This window comes from Bubalus kerabau, chromosome 4 (genome assembly GCF_029407905.1).
Source record: "Bubalus kerabau isolate K-KA32 ecotype Philippines breed swamp buffalo chromosome 4, PCC_UOA_SB_1v2, whole genome shotgun sequence".
Taxonomy (NCBI): domain Eukaryota; kingdom Metazoa; phylum Chordata; class Mammalia; order Artiodactyla; family Bovidae; genus Bubalus; species Bubalus kerabau.
Window position 1 is genome coordinate 54,287,019 of NC_073627.1, and position 24,056 is coordinate 54,311,074.

The 24,056-nt window shown below is 39.0% G+C and overlaps 1 protein-coding gene across 1 annotated transcript in view; it reads right to left on the reverse strand.

The window, feature by feature from the left end:
• GDPD1 (glycerophosphodiester phosphodiesterase domain containing 1) overlaps window positions 1-17,773 on the reverse strand; it is a 52,174-nt gene extending 34,401 nt beyond the window's left edge. The window contains exons 1-2 of the mRNA XM_055577478.1: window positions 16,672-17,773; window positions 58-100 (exon numbers count right to left, since the gene is read on the reverse strand). Coding sequence (XP_055433453.1) covers window positions 58-100; window positions 16,672-16,813 — 185 coding nt within the window. The 5' untranslated portion in view covers window positions 16,814-17,773. The remainder of the gene's footprint in view (window positions 1-57; window positions 101-16,671) is intronic.
• Window positions 17,774-24,056: the final 6,283 nt, after the last annotated feature.

Consider the following 24,056-nt stretch of genomic DNA (forward strand, 5'->3'; position numbering starts at 1 on the left):
TCTGTGAATCATCACTTTAATGATAAACTGTAAAAGAATGCCTTTTTATATACTTACTGTTGAAAGGCTGCCATTGTATTCTCCAAATTTTCTCCAGCACCTGTGAAAACATTAAATTGAAACTAATTTGAATATTTTATTTTCCCCCAAATTCACCTTATATAAGATATTTCAAGTAAATCATACATTTGGTACATATGAGGTAGATATTACAAGTGTTTTAAAGAATGTAATGGCATTTTGCATTGTTTTTAGGGGCACAAGAAGAATCAGGGCTTCCCAGGTGGTTCGGTGGTAAAGAATCCACCTTGGTGGAGATGCAGGTTTGATTCCTAGGTCAATGTGGGAGATGCAGGAGATGCGGGTTTGATCCCTAGGTCGGGAAGATACCCTGAAGGAGGAGGTGGCAACCCACTCCAGTATTCTTGCCTGGGAAATGCTATGGACAGAGGAGCCTGGCCGGTTACAGTCCATGGAGTTGCAAAGAGTCGGACACGACCGAGTGACTGAGCACAGCACAGCACTGCACAGGAAGAATCAAAGATCAAAACACAGTCACAGCAAGCAGTGGGGTTAGAAGAACCTAAGTGATTTTTAAGTGCGTTAAACAGCACATTAAAAATATGCATCCTTAAAATAAATTAATTTTTAAAATATGCATCAAACTAATGGCATTAGATTCAATGAAATAGCAAATATTCAGTAAAACTAAAAATTATTGCATTGTTATTACTACTCCCATCATTATAGTAACTGGTGCTTCCACTTACTGAAGTAATAAGTAATACTGAAATTACAAAAAAAGACACAGATAAGAAGTATCTAATTGCCTCTTTTAGCTAATATTATATACTAGGTAGACTCAGTTAGCATAAAATATGCAAGCCATAAGTTTTTAGATATTTTAAAACTAAAAGATTTTGGTATTACTAAATGATTAATGGAATGCACAGGAAAAATACTTTGGAAATATTTTCCCAAATATTTTGGAAAATTTTTTTTCCAAACAGTTTTTTTTTAACAAAAATAAGCACTTCAAGTTTATGGTACTGTTCAAGTAACAGCATTACAATGTTTTATATACAATAACATTTGAACATAGTTGCAAGGGTATTCAATTTTTCTTCTTTTATATTGTTAGATTATATTGTTATCATAATCTAATTAATAAGGAACAGAAACATAAAGTATGAAGAAATAAATATATTAACCTAATGTTCTAAAAATTCTATCAATTTGGCAGAGAGAAAGGGACACCCTTGTGAAAAAAGCCTCTTTGACTTTAGGTTCACTTTTGTAGAGTTGATGCATAACAAAAGACTGATGAAGCAAATATAGAGAATAAAGTTTTTTTTCCAAAGTAAGTGGTCTTTTTGAGGTTAATTGATTTTTAAAAGTCCAGTCAGTGCCTATCTTAGTCAAAAACTATGGAAATATGTTATACACAGGTAATATTCAAGAACAAAGCACTCAAGAATACCACCAAATAGAAAAAAGTACTAAAATGGTTATTTGTAGATTACGTTAAACTACTGACTGCTTGTTGTGACAGAAAGCAAGCAAGTTAATAGGACACAGAAGCCAATTTGAAAAAGCTCTCACTGGCCAAACCTGAGACAATGTTAGAATCAAAATGATGACAGTAACAGACTTTAAACCACTGAACAAAATAGGATATTCTGAACCCATTTTAATAAATGGACTTAAAGTCTGATAAGGAATGGGGTGTTTATGTAGGTTTAAAGTATTTTCCTACAAAAATACTAATTACAAAGAGAAAAAGAGTAACTTCACAATATAAGTCTGGCATCTCCCACTTTCACTAAGTGATCAAAGTCATCATCATTAGTTCTTTCAAGCTGACTTCTGTGTCCTTTTAATTTCCTTGCCTTTGTGTACAATAAACAATCAGTATGGGAATTCCCTGGTGGTCCAGTGGTTAAGACACTGAGATTTCACTGCCGAGGGTACAGAACTAAGTTTCTGCAAGCTGTGCACCGCAGCTAGTCCCAGTCTGTCCCTCTCTCCTACCTTCTCTCCGATAACCATAAATCCATTCTGTAAATCTGTGAGTCTACTTCTGTTTTATAAGTAAGTTCATTTGTAACATTTTTTAGATTCACATATACGTGATATTACATATTTGTCTTTTTCTGTCTGACCTACATTGCTCTTTGCTGTACACCTAAAATTAATACAACATTGTTAATCGACTACTCTCCAATATAAAATAAAAATTAAAAATAATTTAAAAATTAACAAATCAAATTAATATCAGTTATTTCCAGCAGCTGAGGTCAGAATACAAAAGATTTCTTTTCTAATGTACACTATTCTAGCCTTACAAACCCTCCATAATGACTGTGTATTACTTTTTTGGTCAATTTTTAAAAATTTATTTTTAATTGAAGGATAATTGCTTTACAATATGGTGTTGGTTTCTGCCATACACCAACATGAATCAGCCATAGGTATACATCTGTTCCCTCCCCTCTTGAGCCTCTGAGAGACTCAAAGCCTTAAACACATGCCATATCCCTCCAAAATTCTCTTCACCGTAGCATCGCAATCTTCATCCTAGAATGAATTCAACTTCCCAACTCCTCCATGAAGCATTTTTTTTTTCTCACTTAAGATTAAATAACTCTTTATTACAGTCAAGAGTTCATCCTTATATATTCAATGGAATATTACTCAGCCATAAAAAGAATGAAATAATGCCATTTGCAGCAACATGGATGGATCCAGAGATTGTTATATTGAGTGAAGTCAGAGAAAGACATATATCATATGTCATTGCTTATATGTGGAATCTAAAAAAGGGGTACAAAAGAACTTATTTACAAAACAGAAATAGAGTTACAGATGAAGAAAATAAACTTATGGTTACCAGGGGATTTGGGGGGGTTTAAATTGGAAGACTTAAATATACGCACTGTGTGTGTATGTTAGTTGCTTAGACGTGTCCAACTCTTTGCGACCCCAGGGACTGTAGCCTGCCACGCTCTTTGTCCATGGAATTCTTCAGGCAAGAATACTAGAGTGGGTTGCCATTTCCTTCTCAAAATATACATACTACTACATATAAAATAGATAACTAATAAGGACTTGCTGTAGAGCTTAGGGAACTCTATGCAATACTCTGTAATACTCTATATGGGAAAGGGATCTAAAAAAGTGGATATATGTATATGCATAACTGATTCACTTTACTGTACAACTGATACAACACTGTAAATCAACTATACTCCAAAAATTAAAAAAAAAAAAAAGAGTTAATGCCTTAAACTAGCATTTCTTAACCATTTTGGTCTCAGGACTCTTACTGAATACCTCAAAGAGCTTTTGATTATGTGGGTTATATCCATTAGAAAAGACCCTGATGCTGAGAAAGATTGAGGGCAGGAGGAGGAGGTGAGAGAGGATGAGGTGGTTGGATGGTATCACTGATTTGATGGACATGAGTTTGAGCAAGCTCTGGGAGATGGTGAAGGATAGGGAAGCCTGGTGTGCTGCAGTCCATGGGGTCTCAAAGAGTTGGACATGAATGAGCAACTGAACAACAAATCCATTAATAGCTACATATTAGAAACTGACTTCCAAATTAAAAAAATTTATTTGAAAATAACAATAAACCCATTATATGTTAATATAACAGTTTATGAAAAATAACTGCCAAAAACATTTAAGGAGTGGAAGTTGTTTTACACTTTTGCAAATCTCTTTAATGTCTGACAAGAGAAGGCAGCTAGATTCTCATATCTGCTTCAAACATACATATCAACCTTCACATAGATAGTTGGAAAAGAAAGTTCCTTCTTCGATACTGTACCGAAATTCAACAAATAGTAGATTCTTAAAAGTTGGCTGTAACACGGAATCTGAACCATATCAATGACTTTTTCCATTACATGAAAATCAATTAGTCCGTCTTGAACTTTGAATGGATCTTTCACCCATGCATGGTTTTATAATAAAATGCACTGGTTTTTGGAAAATATTGATTTACTGAATCATGCTGATCTTCTAAATACTGACTGAAACATTTCATTTTACAATATTTTTTAAACATCACATTTACTAATAACTTATATCAGGAAAATCAAATTGGAAAGCTACTAAGCTCACTGTGGATGATATATTTTTCAAAAGTCTAATTCTTGCTTAAAAGCTCAAATGTAATCATTTAATAGAAGGCAGCTAGATTATTTTTCTTCTAATGAAAGACTCACTTTATTAATTTTCAAGGACACAACTGTCCAGTAGTCAAGTCTAAATAACCAGTGTGTCAGTTTTTTAAGTAAAAATGTTTGGCGGGGTCGGTGGGGGGAAGGCTAATTCAGCTCAGAATTCAATCAACTTCACAAGTGCTTTTCCTCAAGACAATCATGTACATACTTTAGTATGCAGCAAAAGTGTTTGTGTAATCCCCCACACACAAAAACATTTGTTACAGGATACTAAAAGTTACATATATATACTCAAGGATTGAACTTCAATAAAATTAATAACTTTCTAATTCATCAAAGATATTCTTATGTGAAACTGCCTGAGTGCATGATGCTGAGGAATATAATGGCTACTAGTACATTTTGTACCAGTATTTTCATCTGTCCTAAAGCAACAGCAGATTTACCCACTATGCCAATGTCACTAAGGTGAAAAAGGTAAGAAATGCCTTATAAAAATAGTGTTGATCTTGTAGGCCCATGAAAGGTTCTGGGGACTCCCAAAATTCTACAGACCACACTTTGAAAACCACGGTCTTAAACAGTCAACAATGAGATAAGTCAGAGGAGTGGTCCCCTGTGGCGATGGAGGAGGGTAGACGGGGAAGGGGTTCTTATGGGATTCTAGAAAAGTTATGTACTTTGATCTGAGTAATGGCTACTTGGATGTACACATACATTAAAAAAAAATGAAGCTGTACACTTAAGGTTAGTGCTATTGTCGCTGTTGTTCAGTCGCTACGTCGTGACTCTTTGCGACCCCATGGACTGCAGCACGCCAGGCTTTCCTGTCCTCCGCTATCTCACGGAGTTTGCTCAAGTTCATGTCATTGAGTTGGTGATGCTATCTAACCATCTCACCCTCCATCGCCCTTTTCTCCTTTTGCCTTCAATCTTTCCCAGTATCGGGGTCTTTTCCAATGAGCTGACTCTTTGCCATCAGGTGGCCAAAGTATTGGAGTTTCAGCTTAATGCTACTACATGTATGCCATTCCTAAAATTTTCTTAAGAGCTTTTATTAAAATTTCTTTTCTTTAATTGGAGGATAACTGTTTTACAATGTTGGGCTTGTTTCTGCCGTACAACTTGAATCCTTCGTAATTATAAACATATCCCCCTCCTCGGGAGCCTCCCTCCTCCATCCTACCCCACTCCTCTAGGTCATCACAGAGTGCCAGACTGGGCTCCTTGTGTTATACAGCTGCTTCCCACTAATTATCTATTTTACCCATGAATATGTATATATGTCAATACTACTTTCTCAATTCATTCTTCTCTCTCCTTCCCACGCTGTGTAAAAAGCTTTTATTTCTAAATCATAATTTTTAAAAATTCTAGTACATCCACCTGAACCCTGACAAGGCTTTTTGAAGGCAATTATCTTTTTAAATATTTATTTATTTGGCTGTACCAGGTCTTACTTGCAGCATGAACAATCTTCAACTGTGGCATGCAGGGTCTTATTCCCTGACCAGCGAGTGAATCCACAGAAAAAGGCAGCTTTCATTCCAATCCCAAAGAACGGCAATGCAAAAGAATGTTCAAACTATCATACAACTGCACTCATTTCACATGGTAGCAAGGTAGTGCTCAAAATCCTTCAAGCTAGGCTTCAGCAGTACATGAACTGAGAACTTTTGGATGTACAAGCTGCCTTTAGAAAAGGCAGAGGAAACAGAGATCAAATTGCCAACATTTGCTGGATCATAGAGAAAGCAAGGGAATTCCAGAAAAACATCTACTTCTGTTTCCAAATTGATCCATCACTTTGTGGCAAATGGAAAGGGAAAAAGCAGAAAAAGTGACATTTTATTTTCTTGGGCTCCAAAAGCACTGTGTACAGTGACTGCAGCCATGACATTAAAAGACTAATGCTCCTTGGAAGGAAATCTATGACAAACCTAGACAGCTTGTTAAAAAAGCAGAGACCTTGGCTTCTGGTTCAAGACGGCCAAGGAGAAGGACGTGCACTCATCTCCTCCTGCCAGAGCACCAAAATTGCAACAAGCTGTTGAACAACTACTGACAGGAGGATGCTGGAACCCACTAAAAAAAGATACCTCACGTCCAAAGGCAAAGAAGCCGCAGGGAGACAGTAGGAGGGGCACAATCACAATTAAATCAAATCTCATACCCGCGGGGTGGGCGACCCACAGACTGGAGAACAATGATACGAAAGACGTTCTCACACTATTACGAAGGTTCTGAACTCCACGTCAGGCTTTCCAGCCTGAGGATCCGACAAAGGAACTGGGAATTCTCAGGGAATCTGGTCTTATGGGTCAGCGGGATTTGATTAGAGCTCTTCCAGGGGATGGAGGGAAACAGAGACTCCAGTCTTGGAGGGCACAAACAAAATTTTGCACACACCAGGACCCAGAGGAGAGGAGCAGTGACCTCACAGGAGACTACTTGCTCATGTTGGGGGACCCCTGTGGAGGCACGGGTCAGCAGGGGCTCACCACAGGAATGGAGGCACTGGAAGGTCCCCCTTGGCCTTCTTGGACTTCACCATTAATCCTCCCATAGGGCCTGTAGACCCCAGGGCTGGGTCACCTCAGACCAAAAAACTATCAGGGAGGGAGGTAACTGGATTAGTGCTTTAGTGAGCAAGGCTCTGCCCACCTTGCTTTAAGAGCAAGACCCAGTTTTTCTCATGGCCAGACCCTCCCATCAAGAAGCTTACACAAGCCTCTTAGCCTCATGCATCAGAGGGCAGACAGAAGAAGCAATAAGCACAGTCTCACAGCAGCTAAAACAAAAACTGTATTACAGAAAGTGAGTTAATCATGATGAAAAAGCAGAAAGTTATGTCCCAGATGAAGGGACAAGATAAAATCCCAGAAAAACAACTAAATGAAGTAGAGATAGGCAACCTTTCAGAAAAAGAATTCAGAATAATGATAGTGAAGATGATCCTGCTACTGCTACTGCTGCATGATCCAAGATCTCGGGAAAAGAATGGAGGCAAAGGTTGAAAGATGCAAGAAATGCTTACCAAAGACCTAGAAGAACTGAAGAATACACAAACAGAAATGAATAATACACTAGAAGGAATCTACAGCAGAATAACTGAAGCAGAAGAATGGATAAATGACCTGGAAGACAGAATGGTGGAAACTGCTAGTGCCACACAAGAGGATATAAAAAAACGATGAAAGGAAATGAAGACAGACTGAGACCTCTAGGACAGCATTAAATGCACCAATATTCACATTATAGGGGTCTCAGAAGGAGAAGAGAGAAAGGACCTGAGAAAATATTTGAAGAGATAATAGCTAAGAACTCCCTGAACATGGAAAAGAAAATAGTCAACCAAGTCCAGGAAGCAGAGTCCCAGGAAGGATAAACCCAAGGAGGAACACACCGAGACACATAATCAAACTGACAAAAATTAAAGACAGATAAAATATTGAAAGCAACAGGGGAAAAACAACAAATAACATACAAGGAAACTCCAATCAGGCTATTAGCTGGTTTCTCAACAGACACTCTTAAGCCAGAAGGGAAGGGCATGATCTATTTACTGTGATGAAAGGGAAGAAATGACAATCAAGAATATTCTACGCAGCAAGACTCTCCTCCAGATTTGATGGAGAAATCCAAAGGTTTCCAGACAAACAAAAGTTAAGAGAATTCAAACCAGCTTTACAACAAATGCTAAGGGAACTCTTCTAGGCAGGAAAAACAAGAAAAAGACCTACAGAACATAAAATAAACCCCAAACAATTAAGAAAAAAGTAATAGGTTCATATATTTCAATACCCACCTTAAATGTAAATGGATTAAATGCACCATCCAAAAGACACAGACTGACTGGGTGGATGAAAACATGTGCATGTATGCACTTCCACTTATCACATCATTCTGCTTGATCCCCTCAAATTGTATGCAATTATTTTATATTGTTAAATTAATCATGTCTCCATTATGGCTTGCAATTGTAATTATCTTTTATTTTTTGTCTGGCTATTGATTGTAAAAACTGATAAACATCTTTTACTATTGTGATTATGTAACAATACCATGACTGGCCAACAGAAAAATAATAGAACTCTATATCACCAGAGCTAGGATCTAATAGAAAAACCTATAATCACTTTTTAAAATCCAGATACATATCAAAATTATCTTGAAATTTTTTGAAAAATACAAATGCTCACATATTGCTTTTTTCCTCCAGAGCTCCACATATGTTTCTAATGAGCAGTCATGTTTAAAAACAACTGGATTATATGATGATCTTTTACTTTTACCTAGTTTGTTTCACTTTTTCTATTTCATATTGAGTGCTCCCATTTCATTTAGTTTATGTTCTCCAATTTCCCCATCCTTTTTTTAATATTCTTTCTCAAGCCTTTATCAGGTGTAGTAGAAAAGCTTTTGTATATATACATATATATGTATAATATATATATATATATTTTTTTTTTTTTTAACAAAAATAAAAAGCAGAGACCTTCATACAGGTTTCTCAGGAGGCAGGTAAGGTGGCCTAGTATACCCATCTCTTGAAGAATTTTCCAAAATTTGTTGTGATCCACACAAAGGCTTTAATGTAGTCAAGGAAGCAGATGTTTTTCTGGAATTCTCCTGCTTTTTCTATGATCCAACAGATGTTGGTAATTTGATCTCTGGTTCTTCTGCCTTTTCTAAATCCAGTTTGTACACCTGGAAGTTATTGGTTCATATATTGCTGAAGCCTAGCTTGAAGGATTTTGATCATTACCTTGTTAGCGTGTGAAATGAGCACAACTGTACACTAGTTTGAACATTCTTTGGCATTGCCCATCTTTGGGATTAGAATGAAAACTGACCTTTTCTAGTCCTGTGACCACTGCTGAATTTTCCAAATTTGCTGGCATACTGAGTGCAGCACTCAATATGTGTACTTTGTCAGCATCATCTTTTAGGATTTGAAATAGCTCAGCTGGAATTTTATCACCTCTACTAGCTTTGTTCATAGTAATGCTTCCAAAGGTCCACTTGACTTCACATTCCAGGATGTCTGGCTCTAGTCATTTGTGATCACACCATCATGGTTATCCGGGTCATGATAGACCTTTTCTGTACAGTTCTTTTCTGTATTCTTGCCACTTCTTCTTAATCTCTTCTGCTTCTGTTAGGTCCTTGTCATTTCTGTTTTCTATTGTGGCCATCTTTGCATGAAATGTTCCCTTGTATCTCTAATTTTCTCAAAGAGATCACTAGTCTTTCCCATTCTATTGTTTTCCTTTATTTCTTTGCATTGATCACTGAAGAAGGCTTTCTTATCTCTCTTTGCTATTCTTTGGATTTAGATGGGTATATGTTTCCTTTTCTCCTTTGCCTTTCACTTCTCTTCTCTGCTATTTGCCATTTTGCCTTCTTGCATTTCCTTTTCTTAGCGATAGTTTTGACCACTGCCTTCTTTACAATGTTACAAACCTCCATCCATAGTTCTTCAGACACTCTATTGGATCTAATCCCTTGAATCTATTTGTCACTTTCACTGTATAATCATAAGGAATTTGATTTAGGTCATACCTGAATAGCCTCCTGGTTTTCCCTACTTTGTTCAGTTTAAGCCTGAATTTTGAAAAAGGAGTTCATGATGTGAGCCAGCTGAAGATGAAGAAGCTCTATGTAGTCAGCAAAAACAAGACCTGGAGCTGACTGTGGCTGAAATCATGAGCTCCTTATAGCAAAAAAAAAAAACCTTAAGTATGCAAACATTACTACTTAAGACTTCTGATCTACTTTATAAGTTTATGAAATAGCTTGTACTAAATAAAATATTAAAAAGGTGGTCAAGATATTAATAATTAAGAGAAGCTAGATACTGTGCTTAGTGCTCTCTACATTATTTCATTAAAATGCCCACAATCATGCCAAGCATTACTATCTCCAGAAATAAGATTAGGTGAGGTCACATAAGCCAACAAGGGGAACTGAGATTCAAGCATAAGCAGTATGACTTCAGATCCCACTCTTTTTACTACTAACTATGCTGCAGTTTCTATGCTGGCAGTCATATATCTCTTTATTTTAGCTTTACAAATAAATTATTAATGTCACTTATTTCCATATTCTTATACTTGCTTGCAAAGCTTGAAGATAAATCCCACAACGATAATACCCACAAATTACTTGTTAGATTCATATGGTGAAAGCCTGGGGAGTAACTAAGGGACTAATTTAAAAGTCTGCCACTCCTCTCTAAGGAATTATTTGGTGATAGCTCTTCTCTCATGAAATGGTTTGAATTTCTTCTCTTGCCAATTATCGTAACATCATTCATAAAGCACGCTTGCTATTAATTTTTCTTTTCCTTCAATAAGCAGGGGATGTCTGGCTTAATATCTGACTTTGCAAATAACCACTCTACATGGAAACAAGTTTAATTTTTAATTAATTATGAAATATAGAAGAGAATGAGAATATATTTTACATGCTGTTCTACTATAATTTGTTTATAATTTCTCTGCTCATGTCCTCCTGCCCCCCTCTTCACCAGTTCATATTTTCTATTTCTTTGAGAAACCATCACTTCCCAACACTATACAAATCTATACCTTCCAATTCATTCAGTGTTAATTTTTTCTCTTATAGTGCTTCATAGTTACTTTGTGAGTGGTTAATATCTGTTAGGATAGGAAAAGTAAAGGAAACATTCTCTTTTGTATTTTTTGTTAGATGTAAATACTGAAAAGGAAAGAAATATCTGTTCAGTTTCCTTTTTTACCTCCCAAATGTTTTACATACCAGTAAACATTCAACAAGGTTTCCCTGGTAGCTCAGAGGTAAAGAATCTTCCTGCCAACTTAGGAGATGTGGGTTCGATCCCTGGATTGGGAAAATTCCCTGGAAAAGGAAATGGCAAACCATTCCATTATTCCTGCCTGGGAAATTTCATGGACAGAGGAGCCTGGTGGGCTACAATTCATGGGGTCGCAAAAGAGTCAGACACAACTTAGCAACTAAACAACAACAACAAACATTCAGTAAACACTGTAGACCTGTTTAGACCTATTTTACAGTTAGCCTCCAATCACCACTATCATCAACATCTTTTGTATACATGCTATATGTGTGTGATGTTTATAAAACCAGTGACAAACATGACAATGTGTTCCAGCCACAAAAGAACTTCCAAATTAAATATTTTCTGATACTGGAGAAGACAGTTTAGTGCAAATAAAATATTTTAATGTTGGAAGACATCATCCTATCTTAACTTAAAAAGGAGCTATTCAATAAATCAAGCAACCAAGTTGAGTTCCTTCACTTCTAAACTTACACATTAATTCAATATTTATAGTGCACCTTGGAAACAGTATATATGATTGCTGTAAGAGTATAAAGAGCTTTTAAGGACTGCTGCTGCTGCTAAGTCATTTCAGTTGTGTCCAACTCTGTGCGACCCCAGAAACGGCAGCCCACCAGGCTCCGCCATCCCTGGGATTCTCCAGGCAAGAACACTGGAGTGGGTTGCCATTTCCTTCTCCAATGCATGAAAGTGAAAAGTGAAAGTGAAGTCGCTCAGTCATGTCCGACTCTTCGCAACCCCATGGACTGCAGCCTACCAGGCTCCTCCGTCCATGGGATTTTCCAGGCAAGAGTACTGGAGTGGGTTGCCACTGCCTTCTCCATTTAAGGACTAGAGATGGTATATACAAAAGAACATTTCTCAATATGTGGGATCCCTGGAACAGTGCAGAATTCTTTTTTTTAGGGAAAATATCAGCGAGATTTATATTTGCAGACATAAGAAAAAATTTAAACACATCAGTAGCACAGAAGGATGATATTCAAAGTATATATTGATACAGTGGCAGCATTTACCAACTAATCACCTCATGTGTGCTCTTTTCAATGTGTTTTTTGCTATCTATCTGATTATACTTTCACATTTTTCTGTAACGACATTCAATTTTTCTAAGTTTGTATACAGTTTAAGATATATGTATAGTTTAATATATACGCACAGCCATTGCTGAAAATAACTGTGTACATTTTAGTCTACTTTATTAAGCAGGAAAATGTGTGCATGCTAAGTCACTTCAGTCATGTCCAACTCTTTGTTACCCTATGGACTGTAGCCTGCCAGGCTCCTCTATCCATGGGGATCCTTCAGCAAGAATACTGGAGTAGGTTACCATTTCCTTCTCCAGGGGATCTTCCAGACCCAGGGATGGAACCCGCATCTCCTACATCTCCTGCATTGGCAGGTGTGTTCTTTACCACTAATGCCACCTGGGAAGATAAAGGATGAATGATTCCACTGTTAGCAAGATATCAGTAGGAACAAGCAAGTTGGGAAAAAAGTCTTCACTGACAAGTAAGGAAGATCTCCTTGAAAACAGGAATGCAGAGAAAAGAGAGAAGCTGAAAAGAACTGATACCCTGCCGTGCAGAACATGTTTCAGGGTGCAACTGCAGAATGTTACTTCTAGTGACACTCTGAGACTCAAACAGATGCTTCAATTTCCTCCTTGAGGAATTAAAGTTTAGGACTCAGAAATAACCAGTGTCCATCAGCAATATTTACCCTCAAACTTATCACCTGCTAAATCAATCTGTGCCAAAATGCCCAGATTTGGGCAATACTTTGCCTTGTAACTATGGGTGAAAGATTAAAAGGTCAGGTGAGGATTTTATCAGTTGACTTTTTTTTTTAATTCTTTTGCCATTGAACCCTAGTAAACCCTACTGCTTAATTTAATTGGCCCATAGAAATAGGTTAGGAAGTATGAGAAAGTTATTTCCCTGCTATCCTAACTCTAGTTAACTTAGTGGGCATCTGAAATAAGTATATATATAGTATGATTCCAAGGGTAGTAAAATATGTACTTAAAGGATATATTTAAAAATATATATTAAAAGGGCATACTTCAAAATATGTACTTAAAATATGTACTTCAAAATGTTAACAAAGATTATGTCTACTGATAGTGAGTTTTAGGAACTACTTTTTCTTTTTTCATTTCTATTATTTTCCAAATTTTCTATTAATACAATGAACATGAATTACTTATGCAACTGTCAAAAATATTATTAAAATTCACAATGTCATTGAGAAACAATAAAAATAGCCTTTGAGAGTATGGCTTGCTCTTGATTTAATCCAAAGGGTACATCTTTGATCTTATTGGTATTTCATTAATACACTGCTGCTGCTGCTGCTAAGTCGCTTCAGTCGTGTCCGACTCTGTGCGACCCCATAGACGGCAGCCCACCAGGCTCCTCCATCCCTGGAATTCTCCAGGCAAGAACACTGAAGTGGGTTCATCAATACACTGTAGTTACAAAAAGTGTTCTTTGGACAAATAGATTAGGAAACACATGGAAAGTACCTAGCACAAAGTAGATAATTAGCAGACAATAAGCTATTATTTTAAGTGTAGGTTACAATTTGTACTAGAGGCTAGAGACTCAAGCATTAATAAAATCTAAAATCTGCTCTTGAGGAACTCACAGTCTAATAAGGGAAGCAGATATCCTACCACAATATAATGCAATACAACCTACGTGTTACCTAGGTAAGAACAAAGCAGGCCTATACCATTTAATTTTTAAAACAAAGCATTTTCTACTTTCAAGGACAATCAATCAGCAAAAAGCAAAAGTGTTCATTAAACTTTGAAAACATTAAGTACACTGGTGATCTCATTTTTTCCTCATTCAACTCAAAGTTCTATTGCAAAATATGAATGTGACTCCATGTATCCATGCTTACATTTCTAAACAATTTCATGGTATTCAAAGTGCTTTCTGTACACCTAATCCTCATAACAACCCAAAGGGAAGCAAGGTAAATGGTTTACATTTATAGATAAGGAAACTAAAACTAAAGCTTATTCCCAAGGTTAACTAGTTATAGATCCAGAATCTGACTCAGGTGATAATGCTTTTATAGAGACATAACAGTATACAGTAACAGTTTTTTTAAGTTAAAGCAATTCAGGTGTATATACTTTATATACCTCTCATGATCAATGTCTCAATCTTGGAGTGGTCATACAGCTGGGTTACATGAAATAAGTTATCTGCAGTTAGGATGATAGAGAATTAGACCAAATGTTGATGATATGCATGGAGAAATATGCACAGATAGCACCACTTGCTATTACCAGTGTCCAAGAGAAAAATAAAAAGCAAGTAGAAGCTGACTGCTTCCTAGTCTATTATTTTCCAGAAACTTACTATCTTGAGTTCCAAAGTGGTTTTTAGTAAATATATTCTCTATCACTCTGGTTCAACTGTATTCTTTGATATACATACTCAACAAAAAATATATTAAGCACTATCACACAGGAACTTACTAAGTGCTTCAGGACTGTACACAGATTTCATATCCTACAGAGTTAACAATATTATTTCTTCTGAAATAAAATCTAGATCACCCACAATGACAGTTTAGAAAGCTTTTTAAGAAGACCTAGTTTTATTTTGTTTTGATTTGGGTTTTTAGTAAGCATACTTTTTTTTTTTAATCAGTAAACACTGATTTACTGATTTAAAAGCAGTAGGTAATGCTTATCTCCAGAGTAGGACTACTACCATTGAAAATATTTCTACAGGGACAACTCAAACACAAAAGTTGTTTTTTGGCTTTACCTACAGTTTACTTCTGTATCTATTAAAATACAGGTAAACCAAATAAGAACTAACATGTCATTTAGCTGGTGATAGATCCCTTAAAATCTTTGATAGTTTTCATGAGTGGGAGACTAGCATAACCATTGAAGTCACTCTTTAGTACTTTGTTTATCTTCTTTTTTTCTTTCTTGGCGCACCACAGTGCATGCTGCTGCTGCTGCTAAGTCGCTTCAGTCCACACCCCCTGCATTGGAAGTGCAAGTCCTAACCACTGGACCACCTGGGCAGTCCTATGTTTGTTTAACTGATAAAATTATACAGATTTTACAGCAGCGTGCAAAGGTACTTCTGTGATATTTAAAACCTTATTCCTGGCCTGCAAGGAGATCCAATCAGTCCATCCTAAAGGAGATCAGTCCTGGGTGTTCATTGGAGGGACTGATATTGAAGCTGAAGCTCCAATATTTTGGCCACCTGATGCGAAGAGCTGACTCATTTGAAAAGACCCTGATGCTGGGAAAGATTGAGGGTGGGAGGAGAATGGGACGACAGAGGATGAGATGGTTGGATGGCATCACCGACTCAATCGACAAGAGTTTGGGTAAACTCCGGGAGTTGGTGATGGACAGGGAGGCCTGGTGTGCTGCAGTTCATGGGGTTGCAAAGAGTTGGACACGACTGAGTGACTGAACTGACTGACTGACTATTCCTGGCCCATTTTTATTAACAAAAGGAGTCATGGTACTAAATTAAATTTTTGACTGTAAACTCCTAGAATTTACCATTTCAAGTAAATTCCAAGCAATTTTAACCTAGTTTAACATTCGGCTCTAAAGAACAGCTAAAACTGAATGAAATAATCCAAACTTACAACATCTTATACATCATACTTGAAATGAAAATAAAAGCACATTATTACACAATAATGAAGAGGCAAAGATGTGGCCTGCTGTCTGAGAAATGAGAGGGGGAACTACATAGGTTCCTTCTGGCAAGGCACTGTTTAAAAAGAAACTTCTTTGTTGTCTTCATACAATACGGTCCTGTCACAAAACCCAATCTTTTTTTTTTTTGGAAATCCACACGTCACTCCTGGGGTGCAAGGTGGGGTTGGGGAAAAAAAAAATAGGTGCGAGGTTTGAAGCCTTGGGAATCAGGACACCCCCGTTTCTTGTCCCAGTCCAGCTCAAGCTCTAATTGTGACCTTGGGAAGTGTCCCCGGCTCGGGAACTTGGATTCCCCCTCTTCTCAGTTACCCTGCTCAGGAGGAGGGATGGAGAGGTGGAGAACTGGGACCGGCCCCCAGGGACTGTGGGTGCCCGGGCTGCACCACGCTCCACGTTCTCGCAGCTCCTCGGCCCTGGAAAGCAGTTCGCCCCATCTTCCCACAAGCTCCGCCACCGGCTTGTCTCGGAACAAGTCTGTTCCCGGGTTCCCCCGGCAGGGTACCAGCGGATTGGCCCGGGGCTCCCCACTGGTGCCTCCGCTGCAGGGAAGCGACCCCGCGATTATCCTTCCCTTCGCCGAGAAGCCTCCCATCTACCGTTCATTCTCACCCCGGTCCTTTCTCCTTCGGAGAACCCCTGACTTCCCTGCCCCCAAGAGATTCCCACCTTGGCTCAGTTTCAAGACCCTCTCCTTCCTTCAGGAGACCTCTCCTTCCTTCAGGAGACCTCCCCTTCACATTGTCTTTACCTCCAGGGGACCCTCAGTTCACACACGCCCATCCTTCCTCAGATTCACACGTATTTCCACCCGCCTGCCTTTTGCCGAGGAGCCTCAGCTCCAGTCGCGGGGCCGGGGGATAGGGTGGGGGGAGCCTCCCCCACTTCCGCCATCTGGTTCTGGGGACCCCTCTCACCTCCGCGGTGAGAGATGTGTTTACTGAGGAATCGTTGCTTCTTTCGCTGGTGCAGCAAGGTCGGGTATTTGAGCAACAAGAATGAAGTCACCAAGTACCCTCCCAGGGTGGAGAGGAGGTAAAAAGCCGCGGTGGACGACATCTCAGCCCCCGTGTGAGGAAGCCTCCCGCCGCCTGGCCCTCTGAACTCCGCTGATACGGTCGCAACGGCTGCGGCGGCGGCAGCGGCGGCTGCTCGAGGTCTGCTCGCCCCCAGCCGGCGCCCGCGGTGCAGCGCACTTGTCGGCGCCTGCCCACCGCGCACGCGCAGCCGGACTCCGGCCGCCGAGCAACAAAGGAGCTCCGGCACGCAGGCGCGCTCCGGTAGGAGCCTGCGGAGGTCCCAGCGCGGGCTCCTGTCACCTAGCTTTGTGGTCCGGCTCGCGGCCCTATAAAGGAGAAAGCTTGGAAACCCGCCAGTGCCTCTGCCGTCGTTCCCACACAAAAGGCTGTTCAAGGAGAGCCTTCAGGAAGGCCTGACGTAATTAGAAAGCCCACGTCAGAAAAGAATCACTCCGGGTCGCGTCGTTAGCCTCTGCTCGAGGAAATGCAAAGAACTCTTACCGTAGGAGGAGTTAAGGCTTATTAAAGCAAAGAATAAACACATCCATTTGTCTAGGCAAGCGAGAACTTTCTCCGTTGTCGCACATATCATGCGAGATGCCAGTTTATCAGTCAAATATTTGAGAGATGGCTCTTCGCACATTTCACTGAAATTGCAAACTTCGTGCCTCGGACATGGTAGACAAATATTTGTGGACTTGTTAAAAAATAAGGAAACGTTGAAGTGTTATAGGTTATCACTTCAGTCTCGGGAAGACTGGAAACTAAATTCCCTTTCATTCTACACATTCCAAACTATAATTCTAAGAGTCACATTTAAGTGCAAAAGAATTAACCCAGGGCTGAGGGAGAAAATTTGGTCATAAAAACAGATCTCCCACAGAAGAAGAAGGCAGAGTGGTTATTTAAAATCATGTGACTCTGACCTGAAGCAAACTTCTCTGTTTTCTTATCTGAAAAATGAGGAACATTTTTACTAAATGATAACGTACAACTCTTTCTGTTAATAATGACTTCCAAAGATTCTTGTGTCCTTGGTAAGAGGAATTTAAATAAAATTTTTTTATAAATTTAATAAAATTTAGAGGATTCTTGAAAACAAAGGCCTTCAGTAGATTTTAAAAAGTAGCAGAAAAAGACTTTTACGTCAGTTCACCATCATAGTGAGGCAGGAGGTAGATGGGCCCCAGGCTAGGTATTTACAACTGGTCTCCTGTTTCTTGGGAGGAAAAAAGATGGGCTTCAAGCTGGACATTTAAAATTAGCCTCCAGTTTGCATTTCCTGAGACAGGAGATAGATGGGCTCCCATTTGCCCTCTGAAATGGAAGTAACATCACAAATAGAGTAAATAGCCAGGCTTTGTCTCCTGTGTCACCTTAATATAGTCATGACAGCAACAGAGAGTGGCTAAACCTTGTTTGAGTAAAGGGTCAGGACATCATATATTTCCCATCCTTGGGGCAAGGGAGACATTTCACAGGTGGAGAAAGGCTCCTTGGGGGTCAAAAAGAAGAGGGCACCACCCTATAATATGTGACGGTAAGGCTCCCACATAGGACTCTGGGCTGGAATCCAACTTGGAAAAAAGTTGCATACACATGTTGGAGAGGGGGCTAGGGTAGGTCAGGTGTGGAAAAAGAAACCAGATAATTGGCCAAAGGTAAACAAAACCCCAGAACTGTCCTATAAAAATGACTTACCCACCTCTGTACTGCACTCCTCCCTGGGGAGGACACCCACACCTTTTCTCTCCATATGTGCATCTCTGCCTTGCTTCTATCTTAGCTGTTCCTCTGTGTGCTCTCTCATTTGTTGTGCTGTCTCTGATAATATACTTTGTACTTGCATTTACAGTTTTTGCCTCCATGAGAAATGCATTTTTCACTGGGTACTAGAGCCAGTGAAATATATAGCTTCCGGCCTCTAGCCCTTGCTGGTCTGGTGGCTAGGATTTCTGGTTTTCATCCAGGCTACCCAGTTTCAATTCCTGGGCAGGGAATTAAGCTCTCACTACATGCCACTGCTCACTACTGCTTCTCCGAGATTAATAGTAGTCTTATTTTTTGGTTTAACACCAGTATACCCAAAGAAATGATAAAGCCTTTATAGAAGAAAGAGAACTAAGTATAAAAAATTCCAAATACAAGCAAACTTAAAAACTTTTTAAGGAAATGTTTTGAAATATCGCATTTCACATTTAAGCCCTTGATACATCTGAAATTGACTTTGATGAAAGTTGTGAAGTAGGAATTTAATTTTTTCCCCCATATGAATAACTAGGTGTCCTTACATCAGTTTGTTTCTGTGTTCTGTGAGCCAGTCCCTGGGCCCATACTACCTTGTCTTATTTAACGTAATCTTTATATATGTTATTGCAAGTTCCTTTTTTTTTTTTAATTTAAGGAAACTCACAAGTTGAAAACTACTGCTTTGTTAGGAATTAGGGAAAGTATCTGTTTCAGTCAGTTCAGTTGCTCAGTCGTGTCCAACTCTTTGCGACCCCATGAATCGCAGCACGCCAGGCCTCCCTGTTCATCTGTTTAGGGCTGTCAAATTATATCCTATAGATTAGCTGTGCTCATGTTTGTTTCCCTCTTCTAAAATGTCACTTGACAGCAATTTTCTTTAAATTTGATGACTATTTTATGATTAGTACAGACATATATATATATGTGATTAGGGCTTCCCAGGTGGCTCAATGGTAAAGAATCTGCCACCAAACGGGAGACTCAGGTTCGATCCCTGGGTCTGGAAGATCCCCTGGAAGAGGAAATGGCAACCCACTCCAGTATTCCTGCCTGGAAAATCGCATTGACAGAGGAGCCTGGCAGGTTACAGTCCATGGGGTCACAAAAGAGTCAGACATGACTTAGAGACTAAACAACAAGTATATGATAACTACTACCAGGGAAAAAATATGTAACTAAGACTAACCTTCAACTATAGAGGTACCATTAGTCAGATAGAGCTTTGAACTTAGAACCCATAGACACAACTATACCATTTACAAACTGAGTGACCTTGGGCATACCACTTAGTTTTGGCCTCAGTTTCACATTTATAAAACTTGAGATAATAACATCTAACCTCAAAGCAGTGTTTTGAGGATCTAAGGAAGTAAAAGGAAAGTATTAAAAGTAACCTAGAGTTCCCTGGTGGCCTACTTGTTAGGATTCAATGCTTTCATTGCTGTGGCCCAGGTTCAATTCTGCAAGCTGCACAGCATAGCCAGTGTAAAAAAAAAAAAAAAAGAGTGTGTGTGTGTGTGTATATATATATATATCCTATATAAGTAAAGCATTATGTCAAAAGATAGAATTCTTTACTTCTGTGGACGTAAAACAAATTCACAACATAAAAGTTGAGAGTTATGTTTTCTTGGGGGTGGGGGATGGGGAGAAAGAATTTTAAGACTTCAAGCCCGGGAGATAACCCTGTGAGAATTGCTCTGAGGAGGGGAGGGTTGGAGCCAGGTTATATAGAAGTTTTGCCACAAAGGACAGGTAGTCTGAACCTCAAAAGAAAACCAGATATTCCAAGTTAAGGAATTCAGTGCCTTTCTATATATGGGAACGTGCAAGAGTCTGGCTCACTGAAATCATTTCTTTGATATGTACCTCAGCTATCTGGGGCCAGTATCTAGTGTCTTCCAAACATCCTGAGTTTCCTCAGGGCTCACCATAAGCAGTGGCTGCAGACTGATGGCTGCTAGATGGAGGTATTCTTTCCTTCCTTCGTTCTCTCAGGGCTCACCAGCTCACCATCCACAGTGGCTACAACTGCCAATGACTGTAACATCCTTTGTTTATTGATATGGCAGGAAATATTCCATTTCTCACTTCTCTAAAACATTACCAACAAATTTGGGGACAGTATACAGAATTATTCAAAATAAATAATCAAGCAGGAGTACATATGCTTTATTGGAGGCCCAAAACTTCCAATGAAACATTAATGAAAGAACAAGTGAAGTGTAACAGAAGAAAGGCATCTTTTAAAAATTGCACCAATATGATGAGAGAAGTCTTCCAAGACGAATCCCATATTTTGATGGAAATTTATAAGGGGTGCCAAAATTAATAAGACATCTTTTAAACCAAGAAAGGAAATGAGCACAAGAAATCAAGTGTCATGGGGGAAAGGGTTGAAAAAGAAAAGAGTATCAGAAATCACTGGCCTGTTTCACTGAGATGAGAAAACTGCTATCTAGATAGGTTAAGCAGTTTGCCCAAGACAATATAGCTAGTGCTGATTGTTTAACAAGGTCACGAATCTTAACTCAGTTCAAGGGGCTGGATCTTCTAAAAGTATTGATCGTCTGAAAAATAAAAAGATTTGGAAAATAGTCTTGCCCTTTGAAGATAACATTAAGGAAATCCCCACTTAAAAAGTGTCTATTGAAACATTTCAGAGGTAGCAGATCCAGGATGCAGTATAGTGAAAAGAACATTCATGCTAGTCAAATAACTCCTTAACTTGTAATTTCAACCCCACCTACAGATGCATTGCCCAAATTATTAGTGTTCTACAAGCAGATGCAATTGACTAGCAGATGCAATTGACTAGGAACATATATCATTGAGACTAGAAGGCATTTACCAAGTTCTAAGTTCAGTTCAGTTCAGTCGCTCAGTTGTGTCCGACTCTTTATGACCCCATGAATCGCAGCGCACCAGGCCTCCCTGTCCATCACCAACTCCCGGAGTTCACTCAGACTCATGTCCATCGAGTCCGCGATGCCATCCAGCCATCTCATCCTCTGTCGTCCCCTTCTCCTCCTGCGCCCAATCCCTCCCAGCATCAGAGTCTTTTCCAATGAGTCAACTCTTCGCATGAGGTGGCCAAAGTACTGGGTTTCAGCTTTACCATCATTCCTTCCAAAGAAATCCCAGGGCTGATGTCCTTCAGAATGGACTGGTTGGATCTCCTTGCAGTCCAAGGGACTCTCAAGAGTCTTCTCCAACACCACAGTTCAAAAGCATCAATTCTTCGGTGCTCAGCTTTCTTCACAGTCCATCTCTCACAACCATACATGACCACAGGAAAAACCATAGCCTTGAGTAGACGGACCTTTGTTGGCAAAGTAATGTCTCTGCTTTTGAATACACTATCTAGGTTGGTCTTAACTTTCCTTCCAAGGAGTAAGCATCTTTTAATTTCATGGTTGTAGTCACCATCTGCAGTGATTTTGGAGCCCAAAAAAATAAAGTCTGACACTGTTTCCACTGTTTCCCCATCTATTTCCCATGAAGTGATGGGACCAGATGCCATGATCTTCGTTTTCTGAATGTTGAGCTTTAAGCCAACTTTTTCACTCTCCACTTTCATTTTCATCAAGAGGCTTTTGAGTTCCTCTTCACTTTCTGCCATAAGGGTGGTGTCATCTGCATATCTGAGGTTATTGATATTTCTCCCAGCAATCTTGATTCCAGCTTGTGCTTCTTCCAGTCCAGCATTTCTCATGATGTACTCTGCATAGAAGTTAAATAAGCAGGGTGACAATATACAGCCTTGATGTACTTCTTTTCCTATTTGGAACCAGTCTGTTGTTCCATGTCCAGTTCTAACTGTTGCTTCCTGACCTGCATACAGATTTCTCAAGAGGCAGGTCAGGTGGTCTGGTATTCACATCTCTTTCAGAATTATCCACAATTTATTGTGATCCACACAGTCAAAGGCTTTGGAATAGTCAATAAAGCAGAAATAGATGTTTTTCTGGAACTCTCTTGCTTTTTCCATGATCCAGGGGATGTTGGCAATTTGATCTCTGGTTCCTCTGCCTTTTCTAAAACCAGCTTGAACATCAGGAAGTTCACGGTTCATGTATTGCTGAAGCCTGGCTTGGAGAATTTTGAGACTAGAGATCTCTTCAAGAAAATTAGAGATACCAAGGGAACATTTCATGCAAAGATGGGCTCGATAAAGGACAGAAATGGTATGGACCTAACAGAAGCAGAAGATATTAAGAAGAGGTGGCAAGAATACACAGAAGAACTGTGCACAAAAGATCTTCACGACCCAGATAATCACGATGATGTGATCACTGACCTAGAGCCAGACATCCTGGAATGTGAAGTCAAGTGGGCCTTAGAAAGCATCACTACGAACAAAGCTAGTGGAGGTGATGGAATTCCAGTTGAGCTATTTCAAATCCTGAAAGATGATGCTGTGAAAGTGCTGCACTCAATATGCCAGCAAATTTGGAAAACTCAGCAGTGGCCACAGGACTGGAAAAGGTCAGTTTTCATTCCAATCCCAAAGAAAGGCAATGCCAAAGAATGCTCAAACTACCCAAGTTCTAAAGGAACTGATAAATTAAAGTGTGATACTATTCTAAATAAGAAAACTGCTGAAACAAACAGCTAGTGTGCAAATGGCACACTGCCATTTGGATTCTCAACTCTGATAATGGGAATCTGATGTACTAGGTTAGAGCATGGTTCAAATTTCTTCAGGGCAATTTAGCAATATATATCAAAATGTAAAATGTGTATATCCCTTGATGCATCAGTTCGAGGCCTAACAGTTTACTCTGCCAAGAAAATTTCACAAGTATTAATAAAAGATGTGTGCACCATGGTATTCCATCGTTCATAGAAATTCTAAATTTAAAAGAACCTAAATAAAGGACAGATTATATAAATCTTGATAAGAGAAAACAATGCATCCACTAATAATACTTTCATTTATTGACAGGAAAAAAGTCTACCACACACAGTAGAGTGTAAAAAAAAAGTAAATTACAGAACAAGATATATTCTGATTGCAATTATATAAAACTGAATACATATCCAGGGAATTCCCTGGCAGTCCAGTGGTTAGAACTTCACACTCTCATTGCCAGGGACCTGGGGTAGACCCCTAGAGGGGGAACTAAGATCTCACTACTGCATGACTTGGCCCCACAAAAAAAAAAAGAATACATATCCAAAGGTGCCTTTATGTATGCAATGTTTAGGATATTCACTAAAATTCTGCCAATGGTTAACAGAGCACTAGCAAAGCAGTGGAACTTCAGGTAACATATTCTTATCTTTGTTTAAAAAATAAATTTTTAATAACAGATACAATGAATACATATTACTTTTCCAAAAACAACAAAAGTATGTTCAAAAACAAAAATTGTTTTAAGTGGGATTATAAACTAGTTTGGGCTTACCAGGTGGCACTAATGGTAAAGAGCCCACCTGACAAATAGATGGGGAAACAGTGGAAACAGTGAGAGACTTTATTTTGGGGGGCTCCAAAATCACTGCAGATGGTGATTGCAGCCATGAAATTT